The sequence below is a fragment of the Labeo rohita genome, chromosome 11, assembly GCF_022985175.1.
Source record: "Labeo rohita strain BAU-BD-2019 chromosome 11, IGBB_LRoh.1.0, whole genome shotgun sequence".
NCBI lineage: Eukaryota > Metazoa > Chordata > Actinopteri > Cypriniformes > Cyprinidae > Labeo > Labeo rohita.
In genome coordinates this window covers 25111089-25130489 of record NC_066879.1, presented here as the reverse complement: position 1 = coordinate 25130489, position 19401 = coordinate 25111089, and the positions used below count along the sequence as shown (strand labels likewise).

The 19401-nt window shown below is 35.8% G+C and overlaps 2 protein-coding genes across 2 annotated transcripts; both read left to right on the top strand.

Moving 5' to 3' along the window:
- Positions 1-591: 591 nt before the first annotated feature.
- otud5b (OTU deubiquitinase 5b) lies at positions 592-6752 on the top strand. Its single transcript, XM_051122805.1, has 9 exons — positions 592-1397; positions 2943-3036; positions 4295-4359; positions 4477-4633; positions 4731-4879; positions 5471-5656; positions 5741-5948; positions 6047-6145; positions 6220-6752. Exons 1-9 carry the CDS (start codon positions 843-845, stop codon positions 6339-6341), a joined length of 1635 nt encoding a protein of 544 aa, XP_050978762.1. The 5' UTR covers positions 592-842; the 3' UTR covers positions 6342-6752.
- A 1459-nt stretch (positions 6753-8211) lies between these two features.
- Positions 8212-19155, top strand: mon1bb (MON1 secretory trafficking family member Bb). Its single transcript, XM_051122602.1, has 7 exons — positions 8212-8620; positions 8708-8811; positions 8889-9455; positions 11082-11874; positions 14852-14999; positions 17937-18111; positions 18206-19155. The coding sequence occupies exons 2-7, from the start codon at positions 8724-8726 to the stop codon at positions 18214-18216; spliced, it is 1782 nt and encodes a 593-aa protein (XP_050978559.1). The 5' UTR covers positions 8212-8620; positions 8708-8723; the 3' UTR covers positions 18217-19155.
- The last annotated feature ends 246 nt before the right edge of the window (positions 19156-19401 follow it).

Genomic DNA, 19401 nt, shown 5'->3' with positions numbered 1-19401 from the left:
ACACTGTCCTTCAGAAATCATTCTAATATTCTGATTTGCTGCTTAAAAAAGCATTTATTGATATTATTATTATTATGTTGGAAACAGCCGAGTAGAATTTTTTTTCAGGTTTCTTTGATGAGACAGTTCAGAAGAACGGCATTTATCTGAAATATAAATGTTTTGTGACATTATAAATGTCTTTTGATCAATTTAACGCATCCTTGCTAAATAAAAGTATTCACTTCTATAATTTTTTAAAAAATTATGCTGATGCCAAGCTTTTAAATGAAGTGTGTAATGTTACAAAAGCTTTTTATTTCAGATAAATTGGATTTTTCTCTTCACCAAAGAATCCTAAAAAAATGTACTCAGTTGTTTAAATATTGATAATAACAATAAAAATGTTTCTTGAACAGCAAATCAGCATATTAGAATGATTTCCGAAGGATCATGTGACACTGAACACTGGAGTAATGATGCTAAAAATGTAGATTTAGTAGCAGAAGAGATAGAAGGGTTCAATAGAAGGGTTATTGCGGTAGGGGGCAGTGCAAAGCAATATGAGCCCATTTGTCAACACGAAGCACAGCAAGCGTCGGAAGTGACGTAAAAATCGCATTGTGATTTGTTGATGTTTGTGTCAAACTCTCGGTCGGTCGGTGTTACGAAAGAAAAACCTCGAAACCGAAGGAATAAAGTCGATCTGTGACGACTGTATTAATTCATCGACACCTCGTATTATGTTAGGACGGGTGTAACCATACATGCAGCGAACAAACCGCTCATAGATAAGCGAAAACGGCCGTTTATTCTCTGTGTGTAACTCATAACAACACAAATTCACCGCAAGCTGGCCAGCGATGACAATCCTCCCGAAGAAAAAACCGGCCTCCACAGCCGGTGGCGGTGATCATACGGACGAACCGGACAGACGAGTCGGCTCTGAGTCGCACCCTCATCCCCTCGGAGGACGATCGGGGTCCCGACCCAGGGCCTCTCCGCCGCCGTGGACATACCAGGCCACACCGCACACGTCCAGAGAGGAGCGGCGGATCGAGGCAAGCGCTCGCCCGCAGCAGGCCTCCCCGCAGCCCGGTGCCGCTGGAGCACCGGTCGTACAGTGCGAAGGGAGCCCGAACTCGGTTGTGGTCGCAGGTCGTGTCGAGCTGCCTTGCGGCGCAGGTGGTGTTGGAAGCTGCTGCTCAGGACCCGGACTCAGCAAGCGGAGACGACAGGCGGTCTGCTCCAGCGGTTTGACAGGTGGAGGAGGTAGAGTGGGAGGCGGCGGGGGAGGAGGAGGAGGGGGCGGTAGTCCAGTCTCTGAACCCGAGGAGGGAGCTGGAGGCAACAACAGTGAGGACGAGTATGAGAATGCGGCCAGACTTCAGCATGTGGACCCCGCCACAGTCGAGCAGGTACTAGAAACTAGCATTTGTCAGGATACATGGCAACACGAAAACAGGTTGCCAGTTGTGTCATCCTCAAAACTGCATTAAATACATAGCAGAGAGGTTTAAAATTATTTCTACATGTTCACTGTTACCGTAAATATTATTGTTAAAGTCATTTCTTTTTGATAAATAAAGAAATAGAGTTTATTTTTTAGATGTAACGTTACATTACCAGACTGAAGGAAAATTCTGTCATTTACACCCTCATGTCGTTCCAAATCTGTTTGACTTTTGATTGTTTGAGTTTTGGTCTTTAGTCTGATGTACAGTTTTGGTTCATTTTTTTGTGTCTTAAAGTGCCATACTTTGGTACATCATAATTTCTGAAATGCAAAGGTAAATTATGACGTACACTACCAGTCAAAAGTTTTTGAACAGTAAGATTTTTAATGTTTTTTTGTTTTTGTTTTTTTTAAAGAAGTCTCTTCTGCTCACCAAGCCTGCATTTATTTGATTCAAAGTGTAGCAAAAACAGTAAAATTTTGAACATTTTTTTACTGTTTAAAATAACTAAAATGTAATTTATTCCTGTGATTTCAAAGCTGAATTTTAATCTTCATTACTCCAGTCACATGATCCTTTAGAAATCATTCTAATATTTTGATTTGATGTTAAAAAAACATTATTATTAGTAGAGTATAATTTTTTTTCATGAATAAAAAGTTCAGATAAACAGCATTTATCTGAAATATAAATATTTTGTAACATTATACATGTCTTTATCATCACTTTTGATCAATTTAAAGCATCCTTGCTAAATAAAACTATTAATTTCTATAATTTCTTTCCCCCCAAAAAATAGCTTTTGAATGGTATAATATACAATGTTACAAATGCTTTTTATTCAAGATAAATGCTGATCTTTGGATCTTTCAGTTCTTCAAAGAATCCTGAAAAAAATGTACTTAACTGTTTTAAATATTGATAATAATAATAATAGTAATAAATGTTTCTTGAACAGCAAATCAGCATATTAAAATAGTTTCTGAAGGATCATATGGCATTGAAGACTGGTTTAATGATGCAGAAAATGTAGCTTTGATCACAGGAATAAATTACATTTTAAAGTATTTTCAAATAGAAAGCAGTTATTTTAAATAGCAAAAATATTTCACAATATTACTGCTTTTGCTGTATTTTGGATCCAATAAATGCAGGCTTAGTAAGCAGAAGAGACTTCTTTAAAAAACTTACTGTTCAAAAACTATTGACTGGTAGTGTAAGTCATAATTTTACTCACAAGTATCACATAAAAACCTGACATTATGAGATAAAAAATTGAAATGATGACAAGCTCATAAACCTAACCCCACACAATGAAGACAAAATTAAAAGTGGATGGTGACTGAGCTTGTCATTTATTATTCTGTAATTAAATTTGTAAATCAACCATCCTATTAACTTTTATACTTTTTGGGGACACTGTGTCTGTTTTGGTGATTAAAACAAATACTTCATATGTCCTCATTGTCCTAAAATATACTTTCCTGGTTGCTTTTTGGCCTACAGCAAGAAGAATGGTTCGAGAAAGCTTTGAGGGAAAAGAAAGGCTTTGAAATCAAAAAAATGAAGGAAGATGGAGCATGTCTTTTCAGAGCAGTTGGTAATACTTCTCTCCTATATTTAAGAGTTGTTTACTTGAAAGCTGAGTCAGTTCACCTTCAGTACACATGCAGTGCTTTGAATGTGCTGAAATTATAGTTTAACAGTGCAGATGTAATCATGTGGCTTTAGTGCATAGGTGCCATATTGTGACAGGGTTTCCACAATTAGACAACCCTAGAAATATCAGTTTTTCAGTCCTAAAGTAGTCATGGAAAATATTGAAACCTTTAAAAAAAATCTGTAATTTCTGCATTATTTTTATTATTGTTGTTGTATGACATTTTTTAGTTGCAATATCTATAAAAGCAATTTAAACAAGTAATTATAAGTGACTGATAAAGTCGTGGAATTCATTGACAATTGACACATGTTATTTTATTATTATTTATATATTAATGCAACTTTTATTCATGTTTTAAATAAGCTTTTATTCTTATACTCTACCAGTCAAAAGTTTTTGGACAGTAACATTTTTAATGTTTTTTGAAGAGGTCTCTTCTGCTCACCAAGCCTGCATTTATTTGATCCAAAGTACAGAAAAAAACAGTACAATTCTGAAATATTTTTACTATTTAAAATAACTGTTTTCCATTTTAATATATATTTAAAGTATAATTTATTCCTGTGATTTCAAAGCTGAATTTTCAGCATCATTACTCCTTACTGATCCTTCAGAAATCATTCTAATATTCTGATTTGCTGCTCAAAAACATTTGTTATTATTATTATTATGTTGAAAACAGCTGAGTAAAATTTTTTCAGGTTACTTTGACGAATAGAAAGTTCAGATGAACAGCATTTCTCTGAAAAAGAAATCTTTTGTAACATTATACATGTCTTTATCATCACCTTTGATCAATTTAAAGCATCCCTCCCCTTTAATTAAAATATTATTAATAAAATAATAATATTATTATTATATTAATAATAATAAATGTTTCTTGAACAGCAAATCAGCATATTAGAATGATTTCTGAAGGATGACATGACACTGAAGACTGAAGACTGAACGATGCTGAAAATGTAGCTTTGATCACAGGAATAAATTATATTTTAAAATATATTCAAACAGAAAACAGTTATTTTAAATAGTAAAAATATTTTACTGTTTTTGCTGTATTTTGGATCAAATAAATGCAGGCTTGGTAAGCATTAAGAATCCTACTGTTCAAAAACTTTTGACTGGTAGTGTATTTTAAGTTTACATTTTAATTTTAGTGATTTTGTTATGTGCTTTTATCATTTTTTTTTTAAAGCTGATCAAGTATACGGGGACCAAGATATGCACGATGTGGTACGGAAGCAGTGTATGGATTATTTGGTGAGTCAGTTAAATATTTAAGAATAACTTACTGATTTAATTATTTATAATTTAATTATTGACTATTTTAATTATTGATCAATGTGCAGTTTTTTTAAATTTATCCTTGCATTTCAGACGAAAAATGCAGATTACTTCTCCAGTTATGTCACAGAGGACTTCACCACATACATTAACAGAAAGAGGAAGAACAACTGTCATGGGAACCACATTGAGATGCAGGCCATGGCAGAAATGTACAACCGGCCGGTGGAGGTTTACCAGTATGGCATTGGTTAGTTAATGTCGCTTCTATTTCTGGTGTCTTATTGGCTGTCGGTGATATATAGGAAATTTGTTTTATTATTTAATTGTAAAATTCCATTTTCCAGAGCCAATAAATACGTTCCACGCCATCCAGGAAAACAACGACGAGCCGATACGTGTCAGTTACCACAAGAATATCCATTATAACTCTGTAGTGAATCCCTACAAGGCTAGTATTGGGGTGGGACTGGGCCTCCCCTCCTTCAAACCAGGGGTAAGTGTTGTAAATAATATACATGAGTGTTTACTTGTATAGATGTTTTTTGGGGTAAACTATTACTTTAAAGGTTCCAGTATAAAAATTTCCTGATAGTTTACTCCAAGGTGTTCATGTCTTTCTTTCTTCAGTCAAAACGAAATTAAGGTTTTTGAGGAAAACATTCCAGGATTTTTCTCCATATAGTGGACTTGAATTGTGGCCAATGGGCTGAAGGTCCAAACTGCCGTTTCAGTGCAGCTTCAATGGGCTCTACACAATCCCAGCTGAGGAATAAGGGACTTATCTAGTAAAACGATTGTCCAAAAATACCTTTTAACCACAAATGCTTCAAAAAAAGTTTACATTTTTTAGAAAATGACAGATCGCAGCCCTTTAAAGCTGCATTGAAACTGCAATTTGGACCTTCAACCCATTGGCCACCATTCAAATCTACTAGATTGAGAAAAATCCTGGAATGTTTTCCTCAAAAACCTTAATATCATTTCGACTGAAGAAAGAAGGACATGAACATCTTAGATGACATGGGGGAGAGAAAATTAAAACAAAATTTTTATTCTAATCCTTTGCTATTTTGTCTCTGTTTAGCACGCTGACCAGTGTCTCATGAAAAACGCTATTAAGACGTCTGAGGAGTCTTGGATTGAACAGCAGATGCTGGAGGACAAGAAGAGAGCAACAGATTGGGAGGCAACCAATGAGGCCATCGAGGAGCAGGTGGCTCGTGAGTCCTACTTGCAGTGGCTTCAGGACCAAGAGAAGCAAGCGAGACAGGTATGAAACTAGAAACCATCCTGCCCGTCCAAATCAAAGCAAGTTCTAACGACTTTGAAACATTTCCCTCTCTTTTCCATTCAGCCTCGTAAAGCTAGCGCCACCTGCAGTTCTGCCACAGCTGCCACATCCAGCGGCTTTGAGGACTGGGGATGCCGGTCTCCCCGCCAGCGCAGCTCTGCCCCCTCTCCAGAGCATCCTGGTCCGGCTCACCCTGAACCCCCTGTCAAACCTCCGTCCCCAGCTGGAGCTTCGCTGGTTCTTCCCAAACCCCCGTCACCATGTGCCCCAGGTCTGTATATGTATATACATATATATGTTTTCTTTGCTTAGAGTAATGCGCCTAAATTTCTTGGTTGCTTACTGGTTCTTCCTAAACTTCTTTTCAAGGTCCAAGTCATCAATCTTCTGCCAACTCTTCCCTTGTGTCTCTCTACCCAACTTTGGGCTACAGGACTCTAATGCAGGACATGTCACCGACTGCCTTTGGTAAGGCATGTAAATGTTTGTTGAGCTATACTTTGTGTGTTTAAACAAGCTTACTTCATTGATTTGTTTTTCAGGTTTAACAGATTGGGAAGATGATGACGTTCTGGCCTCGGTTCTGGCTGCTTCGCAACAAGAATACCTCGATAGCTTGAAGAAAAATGCAATGCACAGAGAATCTTCTCCAGACTGCAGTTGATATATTGGACAGCACAACTTGCATCACAAACCACAGAACAGCTGCATTTCTATATTTCAACACCTTGCAATGTTTCTTCCTCTCCCCTCTTTATAAATACCACTGTATTCAAATTTTTTTTCTTCTTCTTTTTTGTTAACACATTTTTCTTAATTTCTTTAAGCTTCATGGACCTAGTTAGGTGCATGTTTAAATAAATATTGTAAAATTAATATTACAAATATAATCTCAACTGTTTATTATTATCAGGTGTTTTCATTATTTGAGCAGAATAAATTATACTAATTAGTATAAGAATGTTGAAAATGTTTTGATCTTTTTTTTTTCTAATTTTTCAATGTTGACCAATGCAGCACAGCAAGCTGCGGGTCTTTGGTTATTTAAAGATGAACAATAAACAATTCAAATTCATGATTTGATGTTTGTAAATTTTATTGAATTTAGTTTCACTAGTTAGTACTGAACATCTAGCTAACATCATAACATACTATATAACACACACACACACTCATATATATATATATATATATATACAGTATATACACATACATACATACATATATATATATATATATATATATATATATATATATATACATATATACACATGTATTTTTTTTTTTTTTAAATGAGCATTTTTTTTCTGGCTACTTTGTATAGATTTCTATGTAAGATCTGGTACTTCTGATTGGGCTGAGGCTGGAATTTAGGGAGTTTGAAGTAAAAGTATTTGATGGATGTATAATATGTGTCAGGAGGATTCACTCAGTGTCATTATCTCTTTTTTGACCGAGATGGCTTTTAGCTGGTTTTGCATCTGAACTCTTCATATATACAAACATGCATATATATATATATATATCTATATATACATACATACATGTATATATATATATATAAATAAATATATATATATATATACAAATTATATAAATCTATAAACTGTAATTATATACATACAATATACAATGTATACATACAATTTCACTGTATAAATATATGTATTATGTATATAGTACAAATTATATAAATCTATAAACTGTAATTGTATACATAATACAATATACATACTATATATATTAGTCAACATTTGAAGTGGATTAAAAAGGTACATCAAAATTGTCCTAAGACAAGAATGGGTATTGTTTTGGTTTTAGGACAACTTTGACTTAAAGTTTTGATCCACTTCAAATGTTGACTACTGTATATATATATATATATATATATACACACACACACTTCTATTCAAAAGTGGGATCAGTAAGATTTTTTATGTTTTTTAAAAACTTTTTATGCTCATCAAGGCTGGATTTATTAGATCAAAAATACAGAAAAAAACAGTAATATTGTGAAATAATATTGCAATATAAATTGCTATTTATATATTTTATATTTTTCTATTTTAATTTATTTTTTAAATATAGTTTAATCCTGTGATGCAAAGCCGATTTTCAGCATAATTACTCCAGTTTATATATACTATACTTTACTATTTATTATTATTATTTTTTTTTATTTATTATTATTATTTTTTATTGCAGCAAAGATGTGTTCAATTCATAAAAAGTGATAGTAAAGACATACACTGTTACATTATTGTTCTGTATTGAATAAATGCTGTTCCTTTTGAAAAAGGTTAATGTAATAATATTTCACAATATTACTGTTTTTTCCTGTATTTTTTAAAACAAGTAAACGCAACCATGGTGAGCATACATATATATATATATATATATATATATATATATATATATATATATATATATATATATATATAGATTAGTAAATTGTAATGTGATCTCACACTTTTTATATTAGATTACGGTCTTTTATTTTGAAACATGTCAACCGGAAGTGGTTGCGGTATTTGTTTTGCAGTATTTTTAACGTCAAGCTTCCTGGAGCACCGGCGGCTGAGTCAGTTTCGCTGAGCGAAAGCTAAAGATGATTTTGCTTTTGATTTATCGTTATTAATTTATTCAACCAGACATGAATGTGATTGTGACGAATAGTGAATCACCTGACGAAAGGAGTTGTTTATCGTGGGAGAACATGAGCTTTTCCCATAAATAACGTAGATTACCTTAAGTTAGTGTCCTGTAATCTGCTTCAAAGATCTGTGATTTGAACCAGTTCTTATAACCGAAATAATCGCGATTGATAGTCATTCATCGTTATTTAAGTTTGCGTGACGGTGTTCAGACTCGACGAGCGGTGCAGATATGGGATAACATCAGTAATCAGATTAAACGGCTTTAGACTTCGCGTTTGTACACTAAGTACGAACTTTCATCAATTAAATTGATTTACTGATACATTTGTTATTTGACTGTGTATTATTAAGTAATTTCTCATTATAAATTCAGCTGTTTGCATGTTGACATGGATCAGAGAAGTCAAGAGACTGGAGACATGGAGGAGGTGAAGATGTGTGATCCATCCATCCTTCAACAATGTCTTGATCAGACAGGTAATGTTTTGCAGTTTTATTACTAGTTAAAACCTGTGTTACAGTGGCTAACACGCCGATTCGACTTTGCTTTCCAGATGTTGCGTACTCAGATAGTGATGTCCCATCAGAAAACCATTGTGTGAATGAAGATCACAGGATGCCTTCGGACCCAGAGGGGCTCTTAGAGTCAGCAGACCTTACATCAATAGAGAGCAGCCAACCACAAGAGCCTTCAACAGATATGCAGAAGCTTAACATTGATGAAGACCGATCTCTATGTGCCGGTGGTTCGGAGACTGATTCTGGGAAAGCATCTGAGGACTCTGCATTAGCGGATAATGGCCAGGATGACTCGGGTGAGTTTGTTGTAACCATGTTAGCCCGGAGTAAGATGGAAGAGCAGGGACTGGGTATTAAAGGAGCCTCGTCTCCTCTCTCCGAGACCGGCACACCTCTAGGACCTCCCTCTCACAGGAACGAGGATGTGACGGCGGATAGCTGGAGACAGCACAGGAAGCATGTGTTTGTGCTGAGCGAGGCTGGGAAGCCTATCTACTCTCGATATGGAAGTGAGGAGGCCCTGTCCTCCACCATGGGAGTGATGATGGCCCTGGTGTCCTTCGTTCAAAGTGGAGACAACATCATTCGTTCAGTCTACTCTGGTAAGTGACTTCTAAATGATTGACTCCAAGACTCTATAAAAATAAAAACTGCATGCTTTAAATGGATTAGTTTACCCACAAATAAAAATTCTGCTATTAATTACTTAGCCTCATGTCGTTCCAAACCCGTAAGACCTTTGTTCATCTTCAGAACACAATTTAAGATGTTTTTGATGAAATCTGAAAGCTTTCTGACCCTGCATAGACAGCAATGCAACTGACACGTTCAAGGCCCAGAAAGGTATTAAGGACATTGTTAAAATAGTCCATGTGACATCGGAGGTTCAACTGTAATGGTATACTACAAGAATACCTTTTGTGCATAAAAAAAGAATCAAAAATAAAAGCTCTTGGATTTAATCAAAAACATCTTAGTTTGTCTTCCAAAGGTAAAGGAAGGTCTTACGGGTTTGGAACGACATGAGAGTGAGTCATTAATGACTCACAGAATTGTTGTTTATTGATGACTAGACATTTGCAAGTCTTTGTCCAATCAAATGCTCTCTAGAAAGTGAAAGCTCCACTCTCTAATATCATGTGAGATAGTAACTAAAGTATCTTAAGTGTTGAGTTTTATTTCACTGATCTAATTTCTCATAGTTCTGAGTTTGTATTTTTTAAACATTATTTGTTTTGTACCATGAACAGGTCTTGTAAGAGTAGTCTGTTTTTGTAAATCCTTTGAATAAATTTGAACAAATAATTTATCTTCCCCCCCATTAGTACTTTGCAGAAAAACATTGAATAACTTGCAATATATTCAACTCAATTTACCAATTTGTTTTATAAGCTGTAGTTTTAATAGAAATAAAAAACGTTCTTTTTGTTTTAGTATATTTTATGTAACAAAAAATACACTTATGTTCAAAAGTTTGGTGCATCAGATTTTAAATGTGTATGAAAAAGTCTGCTCGTTTATTTGATCAAAAGTTCAATAAAAAGAGTAATATTTTGAAATTGTTTTCTATTTTAATTATTTTAAAATGTAATTTATTCCTGTGATGTGAAGCTGAATTTTCAGCATAATTACTCCAGTCTTCAGTGTCACATGATCCTTCAGAAATCATTCAAATAAGCTGATCTGATGCTCAAGAAACATTTTCTAATGTGGAAACTATAATAGATTTTTTTTCAGGATTTTTTGATCCACTTTTTTAAATGTCTTTACTGTCACTTTTGATCAGTTTAATTGAGTTTAAATATTCCTTTTGAAAAAAAAAAAAAATCGTACTGATATGGTACCATATATTGTTTACATCTACAAATGTAAATATATTTTGTACAGATTTTTGTGTAATTGTTGTTAGACCTAAGAACTTTTAATCATATACCTAAGTAATAATTAATCATGCTTAAAGGGACAGTTCACCCAAAAATGAAAATTCTGTTATTAATTACTCACCCTCATGTCGTTCCAAACCAGTAAGAGCTTTGTCTATCTTCAGAACACAGATTAAGATATTTTTGATCGTCTAAGAGCTTTCTGACCCTGCATAGACAGCAACGCAACTGACACATTCAAGGCCTAGAAAGATAGTAATAGTCCATGTGACATCAGTCGTTCAACCGTAATTTTATGAAAAACTTTTTTTTCCCCCCTTTGATTCTGTTCTTCTCTCCTGATAGATGAGCACACTGTTGTGTTCATGCAGCAGGGTCCTCTGGTGCTGGTGTCTGTCTCCAGCAGCCGTCAATCAGAGCAGCAGCTCCGTAACGAACTGCTTTACGTCTACAACCAGATCGTCAGCATGCTCACACAGGCCAGCATCACCCGCATCTTCGAGCACAAGAAGAACTACGACCTGCGGCGCTTGCTGGCCGGCTCGGAGAAGATTCTCGACGGCCTCCTTAACCTCGTGGACTCAGACCCCAGCTTCTTACTCTCCGCCGTGCACTGTCTGCCCTTGGCCTCGTCTCTCAGGGACTCCCTCAGTCAGATTCTCCAGAAGGCCATCACACCCAACCTGGTCTTCTCCATCCTCATAGCCAAGAACCAGCTGCTCACCATAGTGCAAGAAAAGATGGTCATCGACGATGCCCGACTAGAGCCTGCTGACCTCCACCTCTTGCTAAACCTCATCGGGGCCTCGTCTGCCTTCCAGGCCGGGGAGATCTGGACGCCCATCTGCCTGCCCAGTTTTAACCCAGACTGTTATTTTTATGCTTACATCTCGTATCTGGACCCTCCTGAATGTACTGTTTGCCTGGTTCTTCTCTCTACCGATAAAGAGGCGTTTTATTCAGTGGCCGAGTGTAAGAGGAAGATCGAGGAGGCTATGCAAACGCAGAACGCGCTCAACTCTATAGCGAAAGCTCATTCGTACAGCGTTAGTCAGGTGGGAGTGTCTGACCTCAGGCATTTCATGTACAAGCCTTTTGATGTGCCCGACAACCATCGCCAGCTAACACAGTTCACCAGGTGAGTCATCGAATCTCACAAAACCTGTCCAGATCACGTTTCATCCCAAAATAAAAAGAGAAGAGTTATATTTTTACTTTAAACAAAGCCCGATTTTGGTTTCTAAATTCATTTGCTTTTTGTGAAAACTGTAATTGTTTTTTTAGGAGTGTTTGATGAATAGAAAGTAAAATAAAACAGCATTTATTGGCGACACTGAACAAAACACCCCATTCACACGGGGAGTCAGCAACAATACCTTTTGTTTGCTTTGAATCAAGTGATGCCAAGTGTTGTGGCAGAAGTTGAAAACTTTTCAACTTTTCAAGCACCAATGCAGGTGTCAGCCAAACAGATTGCCTTATGCAAATATACTAGTGCAGACACTAGCCAATCACGTTTATATCACGGTCCTAGCTGGATGTGATTGGCTGTTGTCACTTTAACGGTAGCATTAGCACCAAGCATCAGACACGCCCTCTGTCAAGCGTTAACGCTGACACTTGTACGAATGTACTGTAACCAATGCCACTTAACCGAATGAACTTGCGTACTTTACTGATTGCTGCTGAAAATGATCAGTTATTGTCATATTTTGGACTGTACTAATTAGTCAGACCGGGAACCTTTGGAGAACTATAGACACTATAGTTACAACAAATCAAGGAAAAGAGCAGTTTGTGGTTGGCCAAACTGAACCATGATTTCCAGGTCAAGAATCTTGACAACATTTGTGTTTCTTCATATCATTTCTGGTCAGGTAGGTGAAATATTAGGCTAATATCTTAATTAATACTGCTCATACATATCTTTACCACCTATTAACTTTAGTTTGTCAAGATATTGCGCCCCTAACTGCTTACTAAGTCCTTCTCTATATGATTTAGCAGCTTCCACACTGTTTTTCCAAGGTTTAGACAACATAAATTAGCAGAACAATGTATTCAGTAGTACATTAACCATGTAGTCCATGCTGTTGTTTACATTGGTGTATCGCCAGTATGGCCGCGCATCCGGGTAGCTGACCAAACCCTGACGTAAGTGCAAACCCTCTGTCCTAAACATGAGAAATGCCTAAATTAATGGCTTTAAAACAACTCATAAGATATTTATAGTTAAAACGTATAGTTTAAAGCGGCTCACCCTGTCAGATGCTCTGACTGACAGATACATGTGTTGCTGACAAAGACCATAGTTGTGCTGTTTAATGCGTTTGAGATGTGCTGTTTTTCCTCAGTGCATAACTTACATTTCACGGGTATATTCTCCATCTTTAAATGTTAGAAATATGCCCATTTTGCTGTCAGGAGCCTTCTGCGTGCAATTCTCCGCTAAACTTCACAGACTTGAACGATCAATTAGATTGAACAGACATGAACGGGCACGGCCGCGCGCATGCGCGCCAAACAGACAGCGCAATCGAATACGATCGCAATAATTCTGACTAAACGTGCTGTGTGTTTTTTATGATAGCAGTAACTGTATCTTTTGTAACTATTGTAATGGGGTAATCAAAATATGTGACCCTGGACCACAAAAACAATCTTAAGTAGCAAGGGTATATTTGTAGCAATAGCCAAAAATATTGTATGTGCCAAATTTTTTATTTTATGCCAAAAATCAAGTAAAGATCATGTTCCATAAAGATATTTTGTAAATTTCCTACACTAAATATATCAAAACTTAATTTTTGATTAGTAATATACATTGGTAACAACTTCATTTGGACAACTTTAGATGCAATTTTCTCAATTTCTCAAACTTTTGTTTTTATTTCTTCTCATTTTTAGTTTAGTAAATTTAACTTGGATTTTAAAGCATTGTTTTTGTTTTTATATTGTAATGTTACAATGTAATGTGATTTATTATTAATTTTTTTTTAGCCCCTTTTTTGCGCATAATATAGCCCATAGCCTACATGGTTGCTTTCACTGTATTTGGTTTCATTGCCTTTAATATAAATAAAGAGATATATACTGTATATCCCAATTCAGCCAAAAAGAGACGGATATGATTTTTTGGCCATATCACCCAGCCCTAATTACTGTGATGCAAAAACAACAACAAAAAAAAACATTCTCATTACAGTAATAGGAAAAATTAACGTATTATTTAAATTGTAAGGTGTTTGTAATTTATATTGTTTTGTTCCTAAATTTTGGCTGATTTAAATGAAAAGGTTTTTGTGACTGTAATTATTTTTACTGTGGTATATTAAAAATACCAGTGATGCACCAATATTAAAATCTGATACTAATAAGCTGATAAATATGTTCATTTTATTGCTGATAACCGATAATTGGAGATATTGAAATTCTATACTATTTTGTTAAAATAGAAATTAATAAAAAATAGTTGTGTTAAATCATCATTAAAATAATGTTACAGTGTAAAAAGTCACAATTGCCTTTATATAAAATATGATTGCTTTTTTCCTTTTGATTTTTGGATGAAATGTGACCTGGGCCTGTTTTTATAAGACAATTTATAAGATTTATGAGATTAATATATATAGCCGTCTTTAACCCTCTGCTTGTTGTAAACACTTGTTATTAAGTAAATGAATATGCTGTGATACAGTCTTGTGATGGTTATGTTAAAAGTTGTTTGCATTAATTAACATTATTTGAAGCCTTTCATTAATGCTGAGTTCATGACATCAGATTTTTCCTCAGCATCTCTGCATGAACTTTTGAACAGTATCTTTGAGTTAAATATTTTCACTGTAAATCTGAGCTCATGGTCATGCTCTTACATATTTGCTAAATGCATTTCACAGAGTGCAGTAACTGGAATCATGTTTTCTTAATTCATCCTATTGTTTGATGCCCACACACTGCAGTGGCTTTTATTGAAAACACTCTGTTTGTCATGAGATGTGCGGTACAATGTAGGGCCACTAATACCATTTCTTAAAATATCGATGAGTGACATACAGAAATGAGATCTAAAGCACAAAGCCACTTTTGTTTTCTTCTGTGCCTGTGGTTTACCGCAGCCCAGAGATGGAAGCCCCGTACAGCAGCGAGGAGGAGCGGATGAGACTCCTGGACCTGTACAGAGACATGCACGGCCGAATCCACAGTACCTCACGCCCCCTCAAGCTCATCTACCACGTGGCCGAACGTGAGACTCTGCTGGCCTGGGTATGTGAATAGTAACTGCTGTCACATGCATCTGTTCTCAGTCCTCCGAGAGCAAAACATGTTGATGCTGTGCTTTCTTTCTCGCCTGCCGCTTTCACACGCTCTCCGCGCAGACCTTGAAAGATCGAGTTACCTTCAAGGCCTCTGAGCAGCAGAGAAAATTTGCAAATGCAGATTATGCAAATAAGGATCCTGACCTTGCTCCAAATGGAGTCGCTTTGTGATTGATTTTTTTTGGCGGTGTTCTTGATAATATTCTCAGGTTAATTACGTGTTGCCCAAAGCAATTTAAAGAAGGAGTTCATCCAAAAATGAAAATTTGCTAAAAATGTTTTCACCCTCAGGCCATCCACGAAGAGGATTTGTTTTTTATCGTCGTAACAGATTTGGAGAAATTTAGCTTTACATCACTTGCTCACCAATGGATCATCTGCAGTGAATGGGTGCCGTCAGAATGAGCTGATAAAAACATCACAGTAATCCACACGACTCTATTCCATCAGTTAACATCTTGTGAAGTGAGAAGATCATTAAGATCATTAAGATGATTTTAACTTTAAACTGTTGCTCAAATATCAAGTGATGTTTTGATTAGCTGTTTCGGCACCCATTCACTGCAAAGGATCAAAATCTGTTCAGATGAAGAAACAAACTTATCTACGTCTTCGATGGCCTGAGTGTAAATACATTTTCAGCAAATTTTAAGAGAGCTTATTTCATTTCAGGGCTGCCACGAGTCCTCGATTCAATTCGAGTACTCCATTTTCAAACAATCCTTCATTGCATTTTCCCTGTGTCGAGTAACCGGCAAAATACTGGAAGTGGCACATTCCATGGACGATAGTCCATGAAATGCATTATTAGACCGTTTTCAAAGCTGCGTGATGTATTAAACCCATTTAAAAATCATTATAAAGCATCTAATTGATTACATGATGTTTCTGTTAATAAATCGAATTAATCGCAGAATAAATTTGACTCTGAAAATACCCACCATAGATTATTTAAAGCTATTTTTGTGTTAAATGAGAAAGTAGACATTACAAATTGTAGCTTTAGAAAGAAATATTTTATTTTGATTCAACGTAAAGTTAATTACACAAATATTTAGGCTATAACGGCTTAACATAAACTATGGAACATAAAAGAAGATAATTTGAGAAACATCTCAGTATTTTTGTTCATACAGTAAAGTAATTGGCAACCAAAATTTGTTACCAACAGTCAAAATACCTTCTTTTATGTTTCACAAAAGAAAGTTTGAAATGACATGAGGGTGAGTAAATGATGACAGAATTGACCTTTTTTTGGGTGAACTATCCCTTTAAAGGAGAAGTCTACTTCCAGAACAACAATTTACAAATAATTTACTCACTGCTTTGTAATCCAAGATGTTAATGTCTTTCTGTCTTCAGTTGTAAAGAAATGATGGTTTTTGAGGAAAACATTTCAGGATTTTTCTTCATATAATGGACTTCATTGGTGCCCTGATTTTGAACTTCCAAAATGTAGTTTAAATGCAGCTTCAAAGGGCTCTAAATGATCCCAGATGAGGAAGAAGGGTCTTATCTAGCGAAACAATTGGTCATTTTTTTGAAAAAATAAAAATTTGTATACTTTTTAAGCACAAAAGCTTGTGTTGCACAGGCTCTGGGATGCACGTTCACGATGCTATGAATTAGTGATGGATCGTTCTTGAATAATGTGACTCGGGAATAACGAGTCGTCTCGGGGAGTGATTTGTTCAGTCGCGCATGTGCAACATCCTATTAAGTTCTGTACTGGAATTAGTTCACCTGTTTCGAGTCTTCGGGCTTTTCGAGTCATTCGTTCATCTTATGGGGCTGTCACATGATGAACAAACGACTCAAACCCGAAATCTTGTCAGATAAGAGGTGAGGTGAGCTAATCATAGACTGAAGACCCAGGTAAACAATGAATTAATCTTTTCTGTTTTTTATAGCATTATAGTTTTGTCTTGTTTGTAGTGTGATCAACATTTGCGTAAGCAGTAGATGTGTTACGGAAGTAACGTAACATTTTAATTATATTTTGCTAAAATGAACTAAATGACTCAAAAAAAAATTTGTTCATTTTGCTGAATGAGACTCAAAGGTCCGAGTCGGTAAAATGATCCAAACTTCCCATCACTACTACGAATTCAACTACTAAGTTCATCGTCTGTGTACTCCGGCTAAAAAAAGGTAGAGTATGGTGAAAAACTCCTACAACTTCACAATCGTCCGACATCGGTTGGCTTACTTGCACTTTCTTAGTCTTTGCGCATTTGCTTTACCAAAAACAGGGTCTGTAGTTTGACCTTTCGTCTTGATTCAATAGTACGTAGCGTCGTGGTCGCGCATCCCAGAACCTGTGTTACACAAGCTTTTGTGCTTAAAAAGATTTTTATTTTCTAAAAAATTACCAATCGTTTCGCCTTCTTCCTCGGCTGGGATCATTTAGAGCCCTTTGAAGCTGCATTTAAACTACATTTTGGAAGTTCAAAATCGGGAGCACAGTTGAAGTCCATTATATGGAGAAAAATCCTGTAATGTTTTACTCAAAAAACCATAATTTCTTTACGACTGAAGACAGACATCATGGATGACAAGGGGGTGAGTAAATTATTTGTGAATTGTTGTTCTGGAAGTGGACTTCTTGTTATTGCTTATTATATGATATAAATCCATTTATGGAGTTGTTTCCCTGCATCCTATTTGTCAGCTATATGAAATGTAAGATGACATACAAGTCTGGGGGCGGGGCCAGTGCGTTAACTGTTAAAATATATCTTAATCGTGTTATTTTTTCATAACTAATTAATGCGTTAAACTGACAGCCGTATTAATTATCCGATTACTCGTCAGAATAATCGTCAGATTACTCACTCACCAAAATAGTTAGTGACAGCCAATTTAATTAAATTTCTCTTTCCAGGTCACAAGTAAATTCGAGCTATATACGTGCTTCAGCCCTCTCGTCACGAAAACCTGTGCTATCAACGCCATCACTAAACTCCTGCGCTGGATCAAGAAAGAGGAAGACCGTCTGTTTATCCGATACCCTCCGAAATACTCCACCACCCCCAACCCTAGTAAAAGCTCTAAAGGAGGTAAATCCATCTGAACCCGATTATGATTTCCTGCTCGTTTACAAAGTTCCCTGCTAAATTTAATGTCCTAATCTTTTGTGTTGATGCATTTCAGATGCACACTGATCAGACTGACCCGACTGCATATGGCAGGACGTGCATCTCTGCATTCGAACCTAACTCAGTTTAGTAATCCAATGGAGATGATTCAACCAAAAGATCCTAATCTACTGTGGGTTAATGTAATGTTATGTAAAGCTGCTGTTTTTGTTTGTTGACCATTTGACACATCTTGGACTGGATCTGATTTTATATGTACAGAAACAACATTTGGAGCTTTACGTAGCAAAAGGCCCAATAAAAAAGATTTTTTTCCTTCTGAACTGGTGGCGATGAACAATTATTGTGGGTATAACTGGATTGTTTTACTTTGTAGTAAAATATTTATGGTCAATTAATTGCATATAGATTAGAAACTGTTTAAAAGATCAAAATCCCAATGTTTGAATGAAGAAGATGAGCTGTTCGTCATGGTCTTTCTGACAAAGTCTCTTAATTCAGCATGGCTGCTTGAGCTGTGCAGTGTCACACTGCACCTTTGTTTGTTGTACTTGTGATGTATTCTTTTAGAGGTTTCCTTTGTTTTGTCTTATGTGGTTTTGAACTTAAAAACCAAACAGACCAAACCTTGCTTCATTTTAATGAAAATAACATATCATAAGATCATAAAACTCTGTCCTTGCTATGGGATTAATGTTCTTTCATTTCTGTTTTGGTTTGTTTACTGCACAGCACAGCACACCACGTGGTTTACTGTTGTACATATGTGTTTGTTTCCCGTTTGACATGCCAGTCGTGAATTATGACATTTATTCCTCTGGCATGTGCACTATGACGTCATATCGAAGATCAAGAAAACCCAAGACATGTTGGTTTTATACCACCGGGCATAACAGGAAAATCCTCAATGTATGATAATTGGAATTTTTTTCTGAAAAAAACATTTGTATTCAAGAGGAATAATATATTTGGTGCTGTAATAAATCTGAGGTTGCTCAAAGTACATCTTGTATTTTGAAATCTTATTTACTGACCTGAAGGCTAAATTTAGTGTAGGATCAACTCGAGTTCAACTTGTAAACACAGACACAAATCAGCTCAACAGTGTTTTTATTTCTCGTTTGAGAAAATACTGTCAGACATTTTTTTTTTTTTTTCGTCGTTTGGTACTATTAGCTTTTCACAGGCTTTAAAAAACACATTTCTCTTTTACTCTGCGTACAAGATCTAAGAGACTACATAGTATTTTAT